Raw genomic sequence first — 21264 nt, forward strand, 5'->3', positions numbered from 1 at the left:
TAAAACAACAGCAAGATTCAGAATCTAAATTCAGTATGTTTGCAATTATGTAAAATGGGGACAAAAAAACCCAAGATCTCTGCATAGAAAAAAAATTGGAAGAAAACACACTGAAATGTTTATAGCACTTATCTTTGGAAGGAGAACGATGATTGATATTTTTAAACCTTTTCTACTTTTCTAGATTCTCAAATTTTCTCAAATGGGTACACAGATATTATTTTTAAAAGGGAAAAGTACATAAGTACCTAAAAATACGCCGTTTCCTCCTAGAAATGCAGTTTTTGCCAACACGTGTGTTCTCTTCTCCCTCTGGGGGATTCGGTGGGTTTCTGGGGGGGGGGCTGCTCCAGGACAGAAGCACCACCGGCCCGGACGGCGGCCCCGGCAAGGGCCCTGGGGGGAGGTGGGCGGCCGGGGGCCCTGCGAGGGCCAGCTACTCACCCAGGACCAGCGTGGGCCAGCTGGAGATGCGGGCCTTCAGGCCCTGGTAGAATATCTGATGCAGGAACATGATGGTCTCGCTGAAAGGGGAAAGCGCGGGGTGAGCCCCGCCCCGGTGGGGGGGGGTCCCTGCCCCTCCAGGGTGCCGCGCCCCTGCCCCAAGCCAGCCCCCTGAGGACCCTGCGGGGCTCTGGAAGCGAGCCCCTTTCTCCCCTGAGACCTCAGTGCAAACACCGTCAGCACGGACAGCGTCACCCGTGGGGCCCGGTGTGGGACGAACACCAGGACCCTTGTTAAAAAGCAGTCGAGAATTTCGGCCTCAAGTGGGGGCCGCGCCCCGGGAGCCTGAACGCTGCACTGGCTCCCTGCCTCCCTGTGCCCCCAAGTTCTCACCTGCTGGGAGCGCCCCCTGGGGACCCCTGGAGGAGCCCAGGGTCACACGGGGGGGGGGCTCTGGTGGAGTAAAGGCCACCAAGGGATGTACAAAACAGGCTGTGGCCTCAGACCCACAGGAAGCAGGGCTGCACTCTGCCTAGGCCCCTTCCCTGGCTGTGTGACCTGGAGCAAGACGCCGAACGTCTCTGATCCTCAGGTCTTTCACACAAAACGTGGAGGTGCGACGGGATGCACCTGCCACTAACGGGACTATTTCAGTGTGTGGGGGGGCACTCAGTCACCGCTCACTCTCCACCACCCTTTGGGGCAAAGTTAAGGGAGCAAAAGACCCAGTGTCCCCAAGCACCAGCTCCGTCGCCCCCTGACGTGCCGGGGGATGTGCGCTGTGCTGGCAGTTTGGTGCTCTCCCGGCAGCCACACTGGCCCTGGCTTCCCTCCGGCACCCCCTCCCCGCCCACGGCTCTGCAGGCAGCTGGCCCCAGAACACAGCCCAGTCTGTCCTCACAGCTTGTCTCCTCGGGGACAGACTCCTGCTTCCTCCTGCAGCCCCTCCCCCCAACCATTCCTCCCCTCCCCCTCCCCCCGGGAGAGGTGGAGGGTCTCCCCAGAGCGGCTGGAGCTTGTGCTGAACCAGACGGGGAGTCCCGTAGGATGCTAAGGTCGTACACCCTATTCTTGGACCGGAAAACAGAGGCCCAGAGAGGAAGGGTTGGGGCAGCCGGAGCCTCTGAGCCCCGCTTTCCCTCTCCCCGGAATGTTCTCTGTGTCTGTGCTCTCTTCTCGCCCCCGCCCCCTTGTTCTGCTGTTCCAGGCACCGGGTATTTCCCCCCGGGGGGGGGGCTGGTGCAGGAGCTGTCCCCTCTCCCAGCACCACGTGCCCTGGGGTCTCGCTCCGGGGTGGAGGGTGCTGAGGGGCGCAGGGACGTGGGGAGCAGAACGTGGGGTACCCCTCATGTATAGAGGGGCTCTGATAGGCAGGGGGCTCTGTGACCCCAGGGGGGAGAAGGAGGGCTGGGAGGGAAGTGCAGAGACAGCGGGGGCAGGTGGGGTGGGGGAGTCGGGGACAGAGACAGACACCGCCTTCAGGCTGAACAGCGAAGCCCATGACCCCATCATACCCACGAGACACACAGACTGGAAGGGAAACGTGGCACCGGGGGAACGTATCAAGAATCCACGTAGAGAACACCTGAGTTCTCGTTCTGAGCGTGGTCATGAGGGAGACCTGACTGTCATCTCCCTGAAGTCCCACGAGAATGGTCCCCCAGGTGTGGGGACACACGGATCCCTGACCAGGGGCCACACCCTGGTCCGAAGTCATTTTTTATTTTTAGGCAAATCCCTACAGTGACTTTTGAAGGGCTGGTTTCCGTCTCTTTGTGGCCCCTGAACTAGTCTGTCGAGTGTACAAATACCAATTCTGAGAACCTTCAGGCCACATGTGAAGATCCTTCGGGCAGTTCAAAACCAAGAGACTGACCCAAGGGTGTGTGAGAATGCACGAAGGGAAGACTGTCTGATCTGAGACAGAAGAGTGGGTGTTAGGGGACTTTCAGGGGATCTTGAGGGAGCCCGGGGGCTCTGGACTACCTGGAGTTGCCACAGCAACCCTCGGGGGAGCCACCCCCAGGCACCTGCAGCCGACAACTGCTCAGGCTGCACCGAAAAGGAAACGCACCTTCTGGAAGTCCAGTACTGCACAGACCTCTGTAGTAGCATGCTGGGAACGTCATAAGCTGGGACTATAAAAATATAGCTGACAAAGCATCCATTTTAAAAGTATATGCTGTGAGAATTTCACCTGTAATCTTACTACCTAGAAATTACCATCGTTTCCCACCTGACAGGAAAACAAAATGATCTCATTGTGCTTTGATTTGCTTTTAAAAAAAGCCTTGTTACGTTCAGCAAACACTTTTCCTGTGTATCGGCCATCTGAATTCCTTCTTTTGGGAATGGCCTAGCCGTGTCCAAGGACTCTTTTCTCTTATTAATTTTTTTTAACGTTTATTTATTTTTGAGACAGAGAGACAGAGCATGAACGGGGGAGGGGCAGAGAGAGAGGGAGACACAGAATCTGAAACAGGCTCCAGGCTCTGGGCTGTCAGCAGAGAGCCCGACGTGGGGCTCATGGACCGTGAGATCGCGACCGGAGCCGAAGTCGGACGCGTAACTGACTGAGCCACCCAGGCACCCCTCTTTGTTCTTATTTTAAAACGCTGTTACTTATATGTGTGTACGTCTTCATTTGAACTTGAAGACTGGCTTGCTATCCTGCACTGACTGGAATTACGTTGCATTTACAGAATATCTTGGGTGAACGCGGCAACTTTAGGACACAAAACCTTTCCATCCAAGGGTGGCCCCACTCTCTGTTGTTGTATAGCCTGCAAGCTTAGGAGGATTTTTACATTTTTAAGTGGTCTGGAAAGAAACAAAATAGTATTTCACAGTACGGGAACATACGTGACACTCACAGTTTAGTGTCCATAAACGGAGACTTAGGGGAACACAGCCACGTCCATTCATTCGTGGATCGCCCATGACTGCTTAGTTTCCGCACAGACTGCATGACCCACACGGTCTAAACTATCTGTCTGGTCCTCTACAGAAAAGGTGTGCTGATCCCTGGTCCACGTGAATAGTGTCCCTGAGCTGTGCAGTGCGTAACTGGTACAGCTGTATGCTATGGCCCTGAACTCACCCACGGCAAGCGGGACTCAGACACGGAGTAAGTCATTATTTAAGTGTGATGGCTGCCACCGAGGGCAGCACAGGACCCTGGGGACACATAAGCAGGGACACAAGCCGATGGTGGCAAGGGATATGGGGACGTGAGCCAAGGAAAGACATGGAGGCAGAGTGGAGACACCCGTCCAGGACACAGGGTGGGAGGCATGTTCAAGGAAGAGGCAGTGACCTGTCTGCGGGATACACCTGGGAAGAGCTCTTGGTACCCGGCGCCCCCGGAGCCCAGAAGGCGTGACTCACCCAAGGCCAATGCAAGGTAAGTGGGCGGGGCCTGGCCCCTGCACCCCCACCCTGCCCTCTGCCCATTCATGGCCAGTTAGCTGCCTCTGTCCAGCACGTCCCTCCCGCGCAGACGTGGCTCATCGATGGTGCACACGCCCCGACCCCCCAGTGTCCTTCTTGACCCGGGACTGCAGGCAGCCCTGCTCACCAGTCACAGCGGCCTCGGTGACAAGCCATCTGTCACCTGGCGGGATGCCCCTGCTCACCGGCATCGCCCGTGGTGCCCGGCACCGGGGGCCGGGCGTGGCTTTCACCACGGAGAAACAGCGCCAGTCTGCAAGCTTGTGGTCTGGCTGAACAAACCCGCCACACGCTTTGTGTGAAAGATCTCTCCTCCCTGGTGGAGAGGCACAGCGAGCCCCTCCCCACTCTGCGGCATCCTCCCGATCGCCCACCTGCGTGCCCAGGGGCGCTCTCTTCCCAAGCTCCGGCCGACGACGCTACCCAGTCAGCAGCGCGGTTCTAACGGGGCTGTGCATTTGAGCCTGAAACTCCAGCAGAAAGTGACGTGCAAATGTCTTCTGGTAAGTGGGCGGCCTCTGCCCTTGGCCTGTGAGACACCGACCTCTGCGCTGTGGTGGGAGGCAGGGGCCCGAGGCTCACTGGTTTTTCCTACTGAAAATAGTACAGAAATACAGAGTACGTTGACCGACTCGATATTGAACCAGCCCTGCCTTCTCGGTGTAATGACGTACCGTTCTTTTTATGTAATTCTGGATTCAATCTGGAATGTTCTGTATCTATGAGATCTGGTGGGAGAGATGCTTTGCCTGTTTTGGGTGCTAGAATGACACTGGCCTCCAGGAGGAGGGGGGACGTGCCCCCTCCCTGTTCGCCGTGGGTTCCATTCTCCGCAGGGGCGTCATGGGGGGGCTTTACTGTGACCTCAACGTCTAGCTCCCACTGAGCAACCTTACCGGGGCTCTGTGTTGGGTGCCCCGTACGGACCTCTCACTGGACCCCCCGACACCTGTATGCTTCTCCGCCGGCCCCTGCTGACGATCAGGTCGGCGCTCTGGAGGCCTTAGGAATTGATCAGGCTGCTGCCGTTTGGAGCAGATCAGTGAGACCCGGAAGGCGAGTGCCTGTCAGCCTGGGGCCCGCTGCCGACCGGGGGGCACAGGGCCTGCGGGGACCTTCTGGCACCGGGAGAGGAGGGGGCTCCTTCCTTCCTGTCTGTTCTCAGGTAAAGGCACCCGGCCTGATCCGTGCAGTCATTAAATGATAAAAATATAAAACCGTAGGATAGTTTTTTCAAACGACTTCTGAACAAAGGCTACGAGCTGATGCGAATACTCTTGACGGAAGATTCCAGGCTAAACGGGCGCCGTTAAAGACAGGTGAAGTGTGACAAAATCACGGGAAGGTGAAGGAAGTACCAAAGCACACCCTTCTCTCAGTGATTGTGATGAACGCTCACCAAAGACTTGCAATCTTGGCCACAACCGTGAGAGACACGGATGTAACGACGCCTCCAGGCCCGGCTGACCCGTGGGCTGCAGACCCACTTTGTGCGACTTCTCTGATAAACACGGTCCGGCCACAAAGGTATTTTCTCTTCCTGGTGACGTTCCCAACACTGTCGTCTTTTCTCTAGCTTGTTCGTCGTGAGAATACGATACGTGATACGTGTGGTGTACAAAATACACGTAGATAGACTACTTTTCCAGCACGAATTCGGGTCAATGGCAGCCTCCTAGTAGTTAAGATTCGGGGAGTCCAAAGTCATATGTGGATTTCGGGGTGTGCGCCCCAACCCCCCAAGTTGTTCGGGGAGGTCACCTGGGGCCTCATGGAGCCTGCAGGACAGCGAGCCACCCGCAGTTACGTGAAGCTCCCCGCCGCAGCGTGGCCCGTGACCCACGGCACCTGTCACCCTGCTGGAGAGGCAGCTCCCTGGGCTCCACCCCAGACCTCGAGATGGAGACGCGCAGGCGCTCACGGCGCGTGTCCGCGGACGGTGCTGTGCTGCCCGGGACACCCGGCAAGCCACCGCGCCTGAAAGATCCAGCTGTAGTTTCTGCAGTGTTACCCGATTTCAGAAAAAGATAGTGACTCATTTTCTCTGTCTCAAGAAATGAACAGAAGCATTTACGCAATGCTTAAAACCCGTGTTCGACATTACCAGGTTCAAAAGCAACCTCGTGAGGCCCAGTGGCTCGGTTTCTGGAAGGTCTTAGGAGGCTGAAGTCTGTTCCCCTCCCGGATGGTCTCTTTCCCGCCCCCACTGCGGTGCTGGGGACACATCCTCGGCCTCAGGCCCACCCACCCCAGTGACTCTGGGCCTCTCCAGCTGGACCTCTGACCCCCATCTGCGTCTCTCCGTCAACCGTGGCCGCCCCCCGGGCCCTGTGGCCCCGGGGACCCCGGGTCCTGACTGCCGGTGGAGGGCCGGTTTCGGCCAGTGACAAGGCTGCGCCGGGCGTATTTTGGGCGGGTCACAGCTGAATGAACATCTAGGGGCCACACGGTGACCCGCTGTAATTCCTGGGCGGGGGGGGGGGGGGGGGGCGGTAATCGCTTATAAACTGCGGTCTGGTTTTTTTCCCCTGTTTTTATCCCGTTTACTCAACTTTACTACCCACTGAGAAGCTCATCTAAACCATTTCTGGAGAAACTCCCCCGACCACGCGGTTGACGGCAGAAGAGCCGCTGCTGGCTCGCCCCCGGGCGCCGCCAACCCCACGCGGGCGCCAGAGTCCCCTTCCGGGAGAGACGGCCGCTGGCACGGAGCCCGGCCTCCGGGCCGTGACGGCCGCGTCCGGAGGCCGATTCGAAACGCGCTCGGCGGCCGCTCTGCTGACGTCTGCGCGGAACGATTCTTAGCCGAGGGCCCGGCGGGCGCCGTGGGGAGGGGCCCGGCGGGCGCCGTGGGGAGGCGTCCGGCGCCCCGGCAGGTGCCCGCTCCATGCCGACGGCACCCCGCCCCCAGGCTCCGTCGATCAGAGGCGTCTCCGGACGCGACGTCCCGGCGGCGCGCCTCCACCCACCCGCGCTCCGCGCCCACGCTTTTCGGGGCGACTTCCGCCCCCCGTGACGGTGACGGGCGGACGGCGGCTCAGGGGCCCTCCGCCTCCGGGGCCGCCTCACCTGTTCAGGAAGATGCTGCTGACGTCGTCGTGCGTGATGGGCGGCTTCTTGGAGCTGGCGGCCATGCGCAGCGGCCGCAGGAAGTTGTTGACCAGGATGTGCAGCTGCTGAACGTACTCGGCCTCGGCCTCCAGCATGCTGAACACCACCTGGTTCCGCTTTCGCATGCTGTCGGCGTGCGGCGAGCGGATGTAGTCCTGGATGATGGTCTTCCACTTGCGCCTGCACAGCCAGCCGCGCAGGAAGCTCTGGACCTGGGGGGCGGCCAGGGGGGAGGGGGCCGTCGGGGGGGGCTCAGCCGCGAGGGCCCCGGTAGGGGGGTTGGGGGTCCGTCGGGGGGGCTTTGCCGCCAGGGGCCCGGCGTGGGGGGGAGGCTCTTCTGCGAGGGCCCTGGGGGGGGGGGCGGCGTTGGGGTCCGTCGGGGGGCTCGACCGTGAGGGCCCCAGGACAGGGGGGGCTCCATCGGGAGGCAAGGCAGGGTCGGGCGCCCCATCTCGCTGCCTCCTCCACGGTGGGGTGTGCAGGGAGGTAAGCCGGGACCAGGGCCTGGCCTGCCCGCGAGACCCTGGGCCAGTCGCCGGGTCCCATAAGCTGCTTTCCCATCCGCATGATGGGGCTAAGGAGGGGGTGCCTGGACTCCACGTGTTGCCCCATGAGTTTTGCTGGAAATGTAGGTGCCAGGCCCCGCCCCGACCTCTGCATGTTCCCCAGACCCCCAGCTCGCCTCAGAGGCAGGGGACGTGTGGCCCTGAGTCCCTGTCACAGGAGGGGCTGGGGGCAGACGCCTGCCAAGCCGTGCTGGGCCTCCCTCACTCCTCACCTCGTCCAACGACTGGCCTGGAAGCCTAGAAGCCTCAATTAACGCTCATCGGGATAGAGGGCGATTGGCAAATTGAACAGAATGTGGCAAATTGGTTAATCTGGTGCTTGGGGCCTCAGCAGGGCCTGCCTGGAGCCCTCCTCTGGCCTCTGCGGCGAGATGGGCACAGATACTTGGCGGGCGTGTAGTTGGGCCGCTGGGCGCAGCCGCTTTGGCAAGAGCTTGGGAGAGGACCTTGACTCATGGCCACGGAGACGACTGTTTTCCGACGCACCTGCCTCCAGGCCAGGCACCACCTGGCTCCTGCCGCGGGGTTGGGGACCTGGGGACCGCCTGCTGGGGGCCAGGCACAGGTGCTCATCAGAACCTCAGTGGAAAGGTGTGCGGACAGTCAGGATGTGGATGTGTGGCTGGGGGGCGTCTGCCCTGGAGAGGCGGCCGGCCCTGAGTCCAGACCGCCCCCTTCTAGACTCAGAGGCTCTCTCCACGAGGGAAGGGCCCGCCTGAGGCTCCAGGAGGGTGGAGATAGAGGGAGGGAGGGGGATTTCGGCAGGCACAGGGAGATGTTCCACCCAGAATGCTTCTCCAAATGGGCAGAGAAGCCCAGGGGAGCCCCAGCAAAGGGGAGCCCTGCCTGGTGGGGCTCGGCTCAGACCTGGTGGCAAAGCCTAGTGCCTGAGGGGGCCTGGCAGGTCCCACCGACGACGCAGGAGGCCAGCTGGTGGGGACTAATGGGGCTTGCATGGGCAGCAGTGTGTCCCGGGGACAGAGGAGGTGGCTCTGGAGCTTGGAGGCTGGGGTTTCAACGTCACCCACAAGCAGCTGTGTGACTTGGGCAAGTGGCTTTGCCTCTCTGCGCCTCAGCTGCCCCCCATGTGAAATGCGGATGATGGCAAAACCCTAGAGGGCTCTGCGTGAAGGGTCTGATGCATAGAAAATGCTTAATGAATGTTGGCTACTTCTATTTTTGAGAAACAAAATCCAGATCGTTTAGCTTCTAAAGCACTGGCAACAAACTAAAAAGAAAAAAAGACCCCCACGCCGTGTGGGTTGAAGACCCCAAACACACACACTTCCCCCTGCACCTGCCCCCACTGCTGCCCCAGGCTGCTGGGTCAGTACCCAGAGCCACTGGGCGGGTCCCCATGCCATCTGGGCTCCCACAGATCACAGCAGCAGGGTCAGCTTTGGGGCCCCGTGGACTTCCAATCCGGGGTGTGCTGGGGACCAAAGCCATGAGGGGAAGGCTCTGCGTGGGGAGGGGACTGTGGCCTTAGGAGGCTGTCCCGTGTTGTGGGAGAAGCTCCTGGCCGACAGCCTCTTGGCCTGGGTTCCCGTCCCGGCCCCCCACCCACTCCCTCTGCTCTGGAACCTGCCCTCCCCACCTATAAATAGAGTGCATCCAGTCCAAGGCCGGGGCTGAGGAGGGGGTAGCCGGCCCTGGGGGTGGAAAGACAGTCGGTGACAGTGCCCACCCCGGGCAGGGCCGGGAAGCTCTCAAAAGAGGACGGTACACACCTTCTTAATCTTCTTGATGTCACTGTCCTCATCGTTGGGGGTGACAGTCTGGGTGGACTGGATGCGCTCGTTGTCCCTGAGGAGAGTCGCGATCTGTAAGAGACAAGGGCGCGGTGGTGAGTGGGGGCCCCCGCCACTCCCCAGCCCATCGAGGGCTCCTGTCCCCGGCTCTGTGTGCGGCTGCCCACCTGCACACCCAGGCCCCAGCTCCTGGCGAGAGGCCCCCGCGCTCTCCGGGCGGCGGGCACCCCAGTGCAATGTGGCAGCTTTGGCCTCAATCTGTGATTCTCCTCCCCACAGCCCAAACCACCAGCCCCTTTATTTCTGAATTTTTGTTGTGGCAAAACAGCATAAAACAACTATTTAAACCAGTTTCAGGTGCAGAGGTCACTGGCATGAAGCACAGTGTGCCACTGTCCCCACTGTCCATCTCCAGGACTTTCCACCTTCCCACACTGAAACTCTGACCCCATTAAACCATGTTTCCCCCTCCTCTGGCCCCACCGTCTAGGTCCCGTCTTCCGTGAACTTGACTCCTCTAGGGACCTCCTGTCACGAGTGGAAGTGGAACCCTACAGAACTTTTGTGTCTGGCTTAGTCCACCTGCTGCCACGTCGTCAGGGTTCGTCCACGCTGCAGCAGGGGTCAGGACCTCCTTCCTCTTTAAGGCTGGATAGGGTTCTGTGCTGTCTGCACACCGCACCTGGCAATGCACTCACGCGTAAGCGGACACTTGGGTGGTCCCCTTAGTTTTTCCGACAAAACCCTGCTGCCGTCAGAGAAAAGCAGGTGGCGGAGGCAAAGCCGGGCCGGCTGGCTGTCCCCTCCCCTGGGCAGCCCTGAAGCACTTCTCCGACCGGGAGCCTCTGTGGAAACCGCCGGCCTGGAAACACAGGACAGCCCCGCGGAAGGAACGTCTGAGCTGCCCTAAAAAGCCTCCACCCGGCCGATTTGGGGATCGTGCGTCAGCACCTCCATCCCGCCGATGTCAGCAGAGCTGCAAGAACAGATCCGAGGGGCGGGGCCCGGGACAGGGGGTGCCTCGGGGACCCAGCCCCTCCAGCCTTCTTCCCGCCACTCCGGGCGCCTTTCACTGGGGCTGTGGACCCCCATTCAAGAGCTGGCATCCCCCGTCTCTGCCTGCCACTCTCATCAGAGTGCTCCCGGCGCTCAGCACACGCTTGCGGGCTACGTCCACGCGAGGGAATCAGGCCCGCAGCCACCAAACAAACGGCAGGCACAGGAACGCAGGGCGGCCGCGCAGGGGAACCTACAAACGCTCCGGGCCACAGCGCCCTCTGCAGGGCGTGTGGCTCTGTCCCGTCCAGGCCGCGAGCCGCGCCGCGGGATGAATGGGTTCTCACAACTGAGCACTTTTGGAGCAAAACGGAGCAGTCACCCCCTCTCCACGCCCCGGTTGCTAAAATTACCCCAGCCTCTGCTTGCGGAGTGGCTGAAAATATCCGAGGAGCATTCCGGCCGGCGCGGACCCTTCTTCCTCTCGTTCCCCCTCCCCCCACCCCTCCCGGCTTGTTTTCAGCTCTCTGCAAACATCTGCACGTTGGCAGAGGCGGACTCTTTGATCCATACGCCAGAGGGCTGAGGACACACGCACGCGCACAGGCACGCACACACAGGCTCTTAGCTCAGAAACGTGGGGATGCCCGGTCAACACCCCCACCTCTGGCCCGACATTATCGCTTCCCAGCGGCCGTCTGCACACGGTACCCTTTTCTCTGTACAGCGGTGACGTGCGTCTGTGTGTGTGCACGCACGCGTGTAAGTAGCCTGTTCTTAAAACTGATGGTGCTCTTCTCGGAGAGACGCTTTCCAGGACGGCTCCTCGGCAGGGGCCAGGGCGAAAAATGGACACAATTAGGTCAGGCACTGTGTCGCTGCACAGGCGGCACTAGAAAGCCCTGGGGGGCGGACTCTGGGGAGCCGCGAGCCCAGGGACCCCGCAGAGGTCTTGGGCGGTGGCTTCTCCCTGCCAGGAGCTAGCGGCCCCAGTGGGCCCACAGAGGCAGCCTTTCTCCCCACCGGGCAGGTCCCTCTGGGGATGGCTTGGTGGGCACCCAGGGCCTGCTCGGCTGACCCTCATCAGCGATGGCCACAGAGAGCTGGCACCTTGGCTCCTACCCCAACCCGCTGGCTCGCACCCCGCTCCGGCCCGGCCGGGCTCACGCCGGCGTCTCGCTCGCCCTGCCCACTTGCGACCCTGCGGCCTGGCTTGCTCGGCCCATCGGGGGCAATCTCTCGCTTGCCACACGCTCTGGGGCCCTGAGCACCGGCGCCCGCCCCACCGCGCCCCCAAGATGGGGTCTTTGGTGCAGAGTGCATTTAGTCAGCGCGGCAACTGACGGCGGAATGAGCCCACGGTGTTGCTTTTTGCTAAACAGCCAAGGTTTTGCTAACGATTTCTGTATTTCTTGGTTTTCAAACAGCTGCCGCACAGCCCAGCTCTCTCTCTTCCCCTCTCGACTCCCTCTGGCCTCTTCTAAGCCACACAGGCGTCCACCTTGGTCCTCCCGGGCCAAGCCCATCAGCACGTCCTGGGGACGTCTCTGTGCTGGGCTCTGGTGGGACACAGCTGGAAGTAGGTGAGTCAGATCCCCCTGGGGGCTCCCAGCCTAACAAGGGGGTCAGACGCCCCCAGAGGTCACTCACTGTCCAACAGGACAAGGTGAGAACGGAGGCGTGCAGCTCCTGCAGTGGGGGGGGGGGGGGGGGCGGGTCTCACCAGGGAAATAGCAAGGGGCCATCCAAAAGAGGTTTTGAAGGACAAATAGAAGTCCCACAGGAGGGCAATGGGATGGAGCCCGTCCAGCAGAGGGGGCGGTGTGAACAAGGGCACCGGGCAGCAGGGGAGGCGAGGAGCGAGCCTGCAGGCAGGGAGGTGGGCCCTGTGCGGGGAGGGGTCACACGGCACTGTCCTGCTCCCCCAGAGCGGTGTCCTCGCCGACCCGTCTCACGCGGTGGGGGTCCACGTCAAAGTCTGTTTGCAAGACTGGTTCCGAACGAATCCCTGAACCAAAGATCTCAGCGGTTTCTTCCAGAGTCAGACTCCAGGATCCTGGGTGCTCCGGGCCTATAACTGAGTGCTCCAGGCTAGTAAAATATGGCGACGGCCTCCAAACTCCTACCCTGCCCTGTAGGCCCTACGTTAGCGCTCCAAATTTACTTCCAACCGGAAATGGAGGGAAGACAGCTACCGAAGCAAGGAAACGGAGCCAAGCTGAGCATCCCAGAGATGCCCCTCTGTCGTAGAAGGTCGTCCTCAGAGCTCTGTGGCCTGACAGGTGCTCAGGGGAGCCCAGAGACCCAGCAGAGGTACGCAGCATGGTGCGGAGCTCTGTCTGGGCGTGATCTGCAGGGAAACACGGCTGCGGGGCTGGAGGGGGGAGTGCGCACGGCCTCAGGGCTGGTTTCCCGGCGTGTGACCGGTGCAGCAGAGCCCCGGACCCTAAGGGCCCAGGTTTGGGTCAAGGCTCTGCTGTTGCTGTCTGGAAGTTCCTGATGGCCCCGCGTTTTCATTTTGCCTTGAGCCCCACAAATTATGTAGCTGGCCCCGAGACAAAATAAGACACTGGTGTGCTGGTAAATGTTTGATGACCAGCTCTCTGAAAGAAAAGCTGTGACAGGCAGCACGTGCCGAGTTCCATGGGGGAAACACGCCCACCGTGGCCCGTCTTAAGCTGCCAAAGTCGAGAAGCCAGCCTGAGTAACTGTGGAAGGTGAAACAGCAAGTTCCTGCAAGCCGGCAAGAGCCGGTGCACACGCGCCACGGGGTGGGCGACGGGCGTGGTAGCTGCAGGGGAGAGGTGGGTGAGAGACCCCCGTGAGTGACCGGAAGGGCAGAGGTTGTGAGGGCAGCCGTGTCTTCTACCTGTCTGGGAGCGGTTTTCGATGGCCGTGGAAGCCCCCCAACCCGCCGCTGTGTCCAACCTTTTGCACAGTCTGTTCCGTATTTTGCACACCAGCTGCATCGGGGTTTGGGGACCGAAGGGGGAAGCAGTCCGGCAGTCGTTAGACTCTGGGTCTCCCGCTCGACGACGCAGGACTGGGCTTCTCGGTCCTCTGCCACCTGACGGTGGGCGTGGTCCTGTGATGCGCCTCTGTCCCCGGAAGTGTGAGGTGTTCCCCTTCCCACGCGTGAGCCCGGGGCCCGTGGCCGTGGCCCCGACTCTGGTGAGAGCGCGGGAGCAGGGCCCACGCCGGACCCTGGGTGCGTGCTCCCTGCTTGAAGCCCCCGCGATGAGGGGTTGTGGCCGCCGAGGTACTCGGGCCACCCTGACGGGGTGCGTGGTGGCCACCGAGGGCTGCCTTCGGGCCGCTGCTGCGGACAGGGGAGCCGGCTGGAACCAAGAGGTGGCCGGGAGAAGGCGAGGCCCCGCAGGCCCTCGGGACGTGCGAGAGAGGGCGCCGGGCTTTGTTTGGCCGTGGGAGGTCAGGGGGACCGTGGAGGCTTGGGGCCACGCAGGCGACGCCGTGGCGGGTGAACGTACACCCGTCCTGCAGGCCCGGCTCCTCAGGAGGAGGAAGTTTCCGGCAGACGCAGGCCAGGGGTCCGGAACCAGGGGAGCCAAGTCCGAGCCGGGACTCCATCACTCGGGTGACCTTGGAGCCACCTTGGCTAAGTCCCTTCCTCTTCTGTGGGCTCAGCGTCTTCAGATCCCTCCAGCTCTCAAGTTCCAAGGCCTGTCTTCCTCCCGGGGGGGTCACTCATCACTCGCTCGGCTTCTCGGTGCCTCCGGCCTCCCTCACGGCCTACTTCCTGCAAACAGGCTGCATCCCCCTGGCCTGCAGGACGTTGTGTGTGAGACACAGAGAGACCACAGCCTGAGAGCTTTACCAGGACGGCCTTTCTTTCAAAGTCCCTTCGAAGAATGTTTTGCCCCAGAAAACTAGGGGGCAGAGGAAGCTCTGCTCCAAATTCGCACCATGTGGGGCCTCTGCTGCCTCTGACACACACACACACACACACACACACACACACACAAACTGACCTGCTTGCTGCTCCCCAGCCACAGAGGGGACCCCGCCCTTTGCACCCTCGCCTTCTCTGGTGTGCAAATCCTTCTAACACCATATGCAACATGGACCCATACCCTCTCTGGATGTAAAATAACTCACTTTCTGCCTGGTTCACACCACAAGCTCTATCACAATGCCGATTTCATGGTACCACAGTTAGACCTCAGGGGTGGACACTTCCATACCTCCAGGGCCCAGCGGAGTGTGACGCACATTTATTCACTGAGCACCTACTATGTGCCAGGTGTGAGGGAGAGTGACAAAAGACAGCCTGGCCCTCCAAGTCCCCAGTAGGTTGGGTGTGGGGATGTCGGGGAGCAGGGGTGGTGAGCCAGGGGGTCCCTGGGAGGGGGTGCTGGACTGGGGGTGGTCCCTGGGAGGGTATGCTGGACTGGGGGGTTCCCTGGGAGGGAATGCTGAACTGGGGGGGGGTCCCTGGGAGGGGGTGCTGGACTGGGGGTGGTCCCTGGGAGGGGGTGCTGGACTGGGGGGGTTCCCTGGGAGGGAATGCTGAACTGGGGGGGGTCCCTGGGAGGGGGTGCTGGACTGGGGGGTGTCCCTGGGAGAGGGTGCTGGACTGGGGGTGTTCCCTAGGAGGGAATGCTGGACTGGGGGGGTCCCTGGAGGGGGTGCTGGACTGGGGGTGTTCCCTAGGAGGTAATGCTGGACTGGGGGTTCCCTGGAGGGGGTGCTGGACTGGGGGTGTTCCCTGGGAGAGGATGCTGGACTGGGGGTATTCCCTGGCAGGGGATGCTGGACTGGTGGGGGTCCCTGGCAGGGGGTGCTGGACTGGGGGGGGTCCCTGGGAGGGGGTGCTGGACTGGGGGGGTCCCTGGGAGGGGGTGCTGGACTGGGGGGGGTCCCTGGGAGGGTATGCTGGACTGGGGGGTTCCCTGGGAGGGAATGCTGAACTGGGGGGGTTCCCTGGGAGGGGGTGCTGGACTGGGGGTGGTCCCTGGGAGGGTATGCTGGACTGGGGGTTCCCTGGGAGGGAATGCTGAACTGGGGGGCGTCCCTGGGAGGGGGTGCTGGACTGGGGGTGTTCCCTGGGAGGGGGTGCTGGACTAGGGGGTGTTCCCTGGGAGGGGGTGCTGGACTAGGGCGTGCTCCCTGGGAGGGGGTGCTGGACTAGGGGGTGTTCCCTGGGAGGGGGTGCTGGACTAGGGGGTGTTCCCTGGGAGGGGGTGCTGGACTAGGGGGTGTTCCCTGGGAGGGGGTGCTGGACTGGGGGTGTTCCCTGGGAGGTGGACTGGGGGTGTTTCCTGGGAGGGGGTGCTGGACTGTGGGGGGTCCTTGGGAGGGTATGCTGGACTGGGGGGTTCCCTGGGAGGGAATGCTGAATTGGGGGGGGGTCCCTGGGAGGGGGTGCTGGACTGGGGGTGGTCCCTGGGAGGGGGTGCTGGACTGGGGGGGTTCCCTGGGAGGGAATGCTGAACTGGGGGGGGGTCCCTGGGAGGGGGTGCTGGACTGGGGGGTGTCCCTGGGAGAGGGTGCTGGACTGGGGGTGTTCCCTAGGAGGGAATGCTGGACTGGGGGGGTCCCTGGAGGGGGTGCTGGACTGGGGGTGTTCCCTAGGAGGTAATGCTGGACTGGGGGTTCCCTGGAGGGGGTGCTGGACTGGGGGTGTTCCCTGGGAGAGGATGCTGGACTGGGGGTATTCCCTGGCAGGGGATGCTGGACTGGTGGGGGTCCCTGGCAGGGGGTGCTGGACTGGGGGGGGGTCCCTGGGAGGGGGTGCTGGACTGGGGGGGGGTCCCTGGGAGGGGGTGCTGGACTGGGGGGTGTCCCTGGGAGAGGGTGCTGGACTGGGGGGGGTCCCTGGGAGGGTATGCTGGACTGGGGGGTTCCCTGGGAGGGAATGCTGAACTGGGGGGGGTTCCCTGGGAGGGGGTGCTGGACTGGGGGTGGTCCCTGGGAGGGTATGCTGGACTGGGGGTTCCCTGGGAGGGAATGCTGAACTGGGGGGCGTCCCTGGGAGAGGGTGCTGGACTGGGGGTGTTCCCTGGGAGGAGTGCTGGACTGCGGGGGGGTCCCTGGCAGGGGGTGCTGGACTGGGGGTGGTCCCTGGGAGGGGGTGCTGGACTGGGGGGGGTCCCTGGGAGGGGGTGCTGGACTGGGGGGGGGTCCCTGGGAGGGGGTGCTGGACTGGGGGGGTCCCTGGGAGGGGGTGCTGGACTGGGGGGGGTCCCTGGGAGGGTATGCTGGACTGGGGGGTTCCCTGGGAGGGAATGCTGAACTGGGGGGGGTTCCCTGGGAGGGGGTGCTGGACTGGGGGTGGTCCCTGGGAGGGTGTGCTGGACTGGGGTTCCCTGGGAGGGAATGCTGAACTGGGGGGCGTCCCTGGGAGGGGGTGCTGGACTGGGGGTGTTCCCTGGGAGGGGGTGCTGGACTAGGGGGTGTTCCCTGGGAGGGGGTGCTGGACTAGGGCGTGCTCCCTGGGAGGGGGTGCTGGACTAGGGGGTGTTCCCTGGGAGGGGGTGCTGGACTAGGGGGTGTTCCCTGGGAGGGGGTGCTGGACTGGGGGTGTTCCCTGGGAGGTGGACTGGGGGTGTTTCCTGGGAGGGGGTGCTGGACTGTGGGGGGTCCCTGGGAGGGTATGCTGGACTGGGGGGTTCCCTGGGAGGGAATGCTGAACTGGGGGGGGTCCCTGGGAGGGGGTGCTGGACTAGGGCGTGCTCCCTGGGAGGGGGTGCTGGACTAGGGGGTGTTCCCTGGGAGGGGGTGCTGGACTAGGGGGTGTTCCCTGGGAGGGGGTGCTGGACTGGGGGTGTTCCCTGGGAGGTGGACTGGGGGTGTTTCCTGGGAGGGGGTGCTGGACTGTGGGGGGTCCCTGGGAGGGTATGCTGGACTGGGGGGTTCCCTGGGAGGGAATGCTGAACTGGGGGGGGTCCCTGGGAGGGGGTGCTGGACTGGGGGTGGTCCCTGGGAGGGGGTGCTGGACTGGGGGGGTTCCCTGGGAGGGAATGCTGAACTGGGGGGGGTCCCTGGGAGGGGGTGCTGGACTGGGGGGTGTCCCTGGGAGAGGGTGCTGGACTGGGGGTGTTCCCTGGGAGGAGTGCTGGACTGCGGGGGGGTCCCTGGCAGGGGGTGCTGGACTGGGGGTGGTCCCTGGGAGGGGGTGCTGGACTGGGGGGGGTCCCTGGGAGGGGGTGCTGGACTGGGGGGGGGTCCCTGGGAGGGGGTGCTGGACTGGGGGGTCCCTGGGAGGGGGTGCTGGACTGGGGGGGGTCCCTGGGAGGGTATGCTGGACTGGGGGGTTCCCTGGGAGGGAATGCTGAACTGGGGGGGGTTCCCTGGGAGGGGGTGCTGGACTGGGGGTGGTCCCTGGGAGGGTGTGCTGGACTGGGGGTTCCCTGGGAGGGAATGCTGAACTGGGGGGCGTCCCTGGGAGGGGGTGCTGGACTGGGGGTGTTCCCTGGGAGGGGGTGCTGGACTAGGGGGTGTTCCCTGGGAGGGGGTGCTGGACTAGGGCGTGCTCCCTGGGAGGGGGTGCTGGACTAGGGGGTGTTCCCTGGGAGGGGGTGCTGGACTAGGGGGTGTTCCCTGGGAGGGGGTGCTGGACTGGGGGTGTTCCCTGGGAGGTGGACTGGGGGTGTTTCCTGGGAGGGGGTGCTGGACTGTGGGGGGTCCCTGGGAGGGTATGCTGGACTGGGGGGTTCCCTGGGAGGGAATGCTGAACTGGGGGGGGTCCCTGGGAGGGGGTGCTGGACTAGGGCGTGCTCCCTGGGAGGGGGTGCTGGACTAGGGGGTGTTCCCTGGGAGGGGGTGCTGGACTAGGGGGTGTTCCCTGGGAGGGGGTGCTGGACTGGGGGTGTTCCCTGGGAGGTGGACTGGGGGTGTTTCCTGGGAGGGGGTGCTGGACTGTGGGGGGTCCCTGGGAGGGTATGCTGGACTGGGGGGTTCCCTGGGAGGGAATGCTGAACTGGGGGGGGTCCCTGGGAGGGGGTGCTGGACTGGGGGTGGTCCCTGGGAGGGGGTGCTGGACTGGGGGGGTTCCCTGGGAGGGAATGCTGAACTGGGGGGGGGTCCCTGGGAGGGGGTGCTGGACTGGGGGGTGTCCCTGGGAGAGGGTGCTGGACTGGGGGTGTTCCCTAGGAGGGAATGCTGGACTGGGGGGGTCCCTGGAGGGGGTGCTGGACTGGGGGTGTTCCCTAGGAGGTGGACTGGGGGTGTTTCCTGGGAGGGGGTGCTGGACTGTGGGGGGTCCCTGGGAGGGGGTGCTGGACTGGGGGTGTTCCCTGGGAGGGAATGCTGAACTGGGGGGGGTCCCTGGGAGGGGGTGCTGGACTGGGGGTGTTCCCTGGGAGGTGGACTGGAGGTGTTTCCTGGGAGGGGGTGCTGGACTGTGGGGGGTCCCTGGGAGGGGGTGCTGGACTGGGGGTGTTCCCTGGGAGGGAATGCTGAACTGGGGGGGGGGTCCCTGGGAGGGGGTGCTGGACTGGGGGTGTTCCCTGGGAGGGGGTGCTGGACTGGTGGGTCCCTGGGAGGGGGTGCTGGTTGGGTAGGGTTCCATGAGGCAGGGCAGGTGGGATGACAGGGCCATTCCAACAGGAGCACCAGGATGTGCTGTGGCCAAGAGGTGCCAGAGTCCTGGCTGACTGGGGAGGGGCCTGGGGGAAGAGCGGAGGCCGCAGCTGTGGGCAGGTGGCTGCAGGCTCATGTCAGAGAATGAGTGAGTGGCACCTGGACACCCCTGCTCGTGAATCTAGTGACATAGGACTGGGGCCAGGCCTCTGGTTCCTCACAGGGTGGAGCCCCAATTCGGGGATGTGTGCCGGGCTGGGGAGCTCCCGGGAGTGGCCTCCAGGGTGCGGCCGATCCCAGAACGAACCAGGTGCTGAGACACAGGACGAGCTCCTATCCCAGAGCCATGTGGGAAGGGGCTCCGGGCAGGGTGGACACGCTGGCAAGTGGACAGGCGGCCCCGGGCCCTGGTCCCAGCTGTGTGAGCTCAGGCACGTGACTTGTCTCTGCACCTGGTTCCTTGAGTGGCTGGTCACGGAGGGACTGAGAAGGGGCCTCTGCAGGTGCCTGGTGCAGGATGGGAAGAGGAATACTGAACCCGAAACTTTGTTGAATTTCAACTTCCAAGGGCACCGGGCAGCTTGGCCGCCGAGCACCAAGGCGGAAGTGGTGACCTTCAGTCTGTGAACGTCCCAGGCAGAGCTGGCTTCGCGGGCACGCGGTGGGACCCGTGCAGCTGCCATCTTGAAATTCTTAATAATTTCCTTCTGGAATCTGTGCTTTATGGTGACATCAGATGGGACAGTGCAGCACACCCCAGGTGCTTGGGGCCTCGGCTCACGTGTGCTCCTGCCTCCCCGGGACGGGTTCTCAGCTGCCCCCTCCCCACAGCCTGGCACCCTGGGACCCGTGACCATGGCTACCCTGTGCCCTGGAGGCAACGGGTGGCAGGAGCAGGGGAGACTGGAGACCCTGGGCCACCCGCAGGGGCCTGGGTGCAGGTGCAGAGGGCGCGGCCCGTGGTGTCTCCGGGAGACAGCAGCCAGTGCACCAGGTGGGTGACCCCCTAATCTGGGAACATAGCGCCTCATGGTGCAGAGGCTGGGGGAGGTGGAGGCTGAAGTTGGGGGTCACCTGGGTTGGGGTGGTGGGCCGTAGGACGGGGGCGGACTCCCCCAGCCCTAGCCACGGCCTTGCTTACTTCCCTTGCGCTGGGCCCTGGAAATTACGCAGCGGATTCTGGCTGCAAGAGTCTGCGCGTTCCCGTCCCCTCCTCCGCTCGAGTCCTCGGCTCTTGTGCGACGGGGCCAGACGGTTCCAAGTGTGCTGTGGGGTGAGGGATCAGATCCTTCTGGGCTGGGCAGACGGCTGGCAGGGTGCCTAAGGGCCGAGAGCATCTCCCACGCTTTCACGCAAGAGGGGCTTGCTTGGGAGGCCGTGGGAGTGCAGGTTCCGATGCTGGAGGCCCCGGTTCCGCGTTTCCGACGAGAAACTGCTTCACAGACGACACTCGGGATCGAAGCCTAGCGGGCCCCGTCCAGCAGCAGCGCAGCCTCCAGACGGCTGCCCGACGACCCCGTGAGAGTGCTCCCCGCGACGGGCAGAGGGCAGTGGTGCTGACACGGGAGCGCACGCTCCGATGACCGGGCCCGGGCCCCCGCCGAGTGCTCAGCGTGGTCCTCGGCATAGTACCCCCGGTGCCCTCGTGACCTCGCACCATCCGCACAACCTCGCTGGGTGCTGGCGAAAAGCCCACCTTACAGATGAAGAAACTGAGGCACGGAGCCTAGGGCGCCTGCTCCAGTTGCCCGTCTTCAGTGGCAGAGGCGGGATTCGAACCCAGAGCCGACCACGCGCCCCTCCCGCTCCGCCTGCATCGCTGGGTCTACATCTGGAGACCGGCCCGCCGCCCCCCTCCCCGCCCCACCTGCAGGAGCCCAGGGTGCTCTGAGGTGCCGGTCTGGGGCCTGGACCCCCGCCGGCCCCCTCCGCGCCCTGCCAGCGGTCACCTCCGCCTTCAGCCGCTCGATCTCAATCTCCCCATCCTCGATCTGCCGCCGTAGCTGCGTGGCCACTGTCTTCTCCGTCTCCACAATCTGCAGCAGGTGCAGGTACTTCTGCATCAGTGCCTCGTGCTCCGTGGCCAGGGTCCGGTAGCTGTGGACAGATGGACACCGCAGGTTAGCCCCCAGCACCCCTAGAGATCCAGCCCAAGGGCCCCCCCCCCCCCCCCCACTCAGGACACAGCGCCCGGGGCCCCGGCCTGGCCGCCTCCTCCCCAGCCCGTCTCACGCTCCAACCTCTGGGTCCGACGGGTCCCGCTCTCCCGCCAGGAGCTCTAGGCCTTTGCACGGGGCAGACCTCCTGTCTGGAATCCACCTCCCCTGCCCTCCCTGTGCTAGCCCCGTCCTCTTTCCTAGGCTAGCCCGGGTCCAGCTGAAATGCCGTCTCCAACCCGGACTATG

The 21264-nt window shown here is 63.4% G+C and overlaps 1 protein-coding gene across 8 annotated transcripts in view; it reads right to left on the reverse strand.

Moving 5' to 3' along the window:
- The window catches only part of RASGRF1 (Ras protein specific guanine nucleotide releasing factor 1), a 102575-nt gene that overhangs the window by 49400 nt on the left and 31911 nt on the right, over window positions 1-21264 (reverse strand). For all 8 annotated transcript variants that reach the window (XM_042987862.1, XM_042987867.1, XM_042987868.1 and 5 more), the window contains exons 3-6: window positions 20809-20956; window positions 9302-9394; window positions 6964-7217; window positions 445-524 (exon numbers count right to left, since the gene is read on the reverse strand). In XM_042987862.1, coding sequence (XP_042843796.1) covers window positions 445-524; window positions 6964-7217; window positions 9302-9394; window positions 20809-20956 — 575 coding nt within the window. The remainder of the gene's footprint in view (window positions 1-444; window positions 525-6963; window positions 7218-9301; window positions 9395-20808; window positions 20957-21264) is intronic.

Source organism: Panthera tigris, chromosome B3, assembly GCF_018350195.1.
Source record: "Panthera tigris isolate Pti1 chromosome B3, P.tigris_Pti1_mat1.1, whole genome shotgun sequence".
Classification (NCBI taxonomy): Eukaryota; Metazoa; Chordata; class Mammalia; order Carnivora; family Felidae; genus Panthera; species Panthera tigris.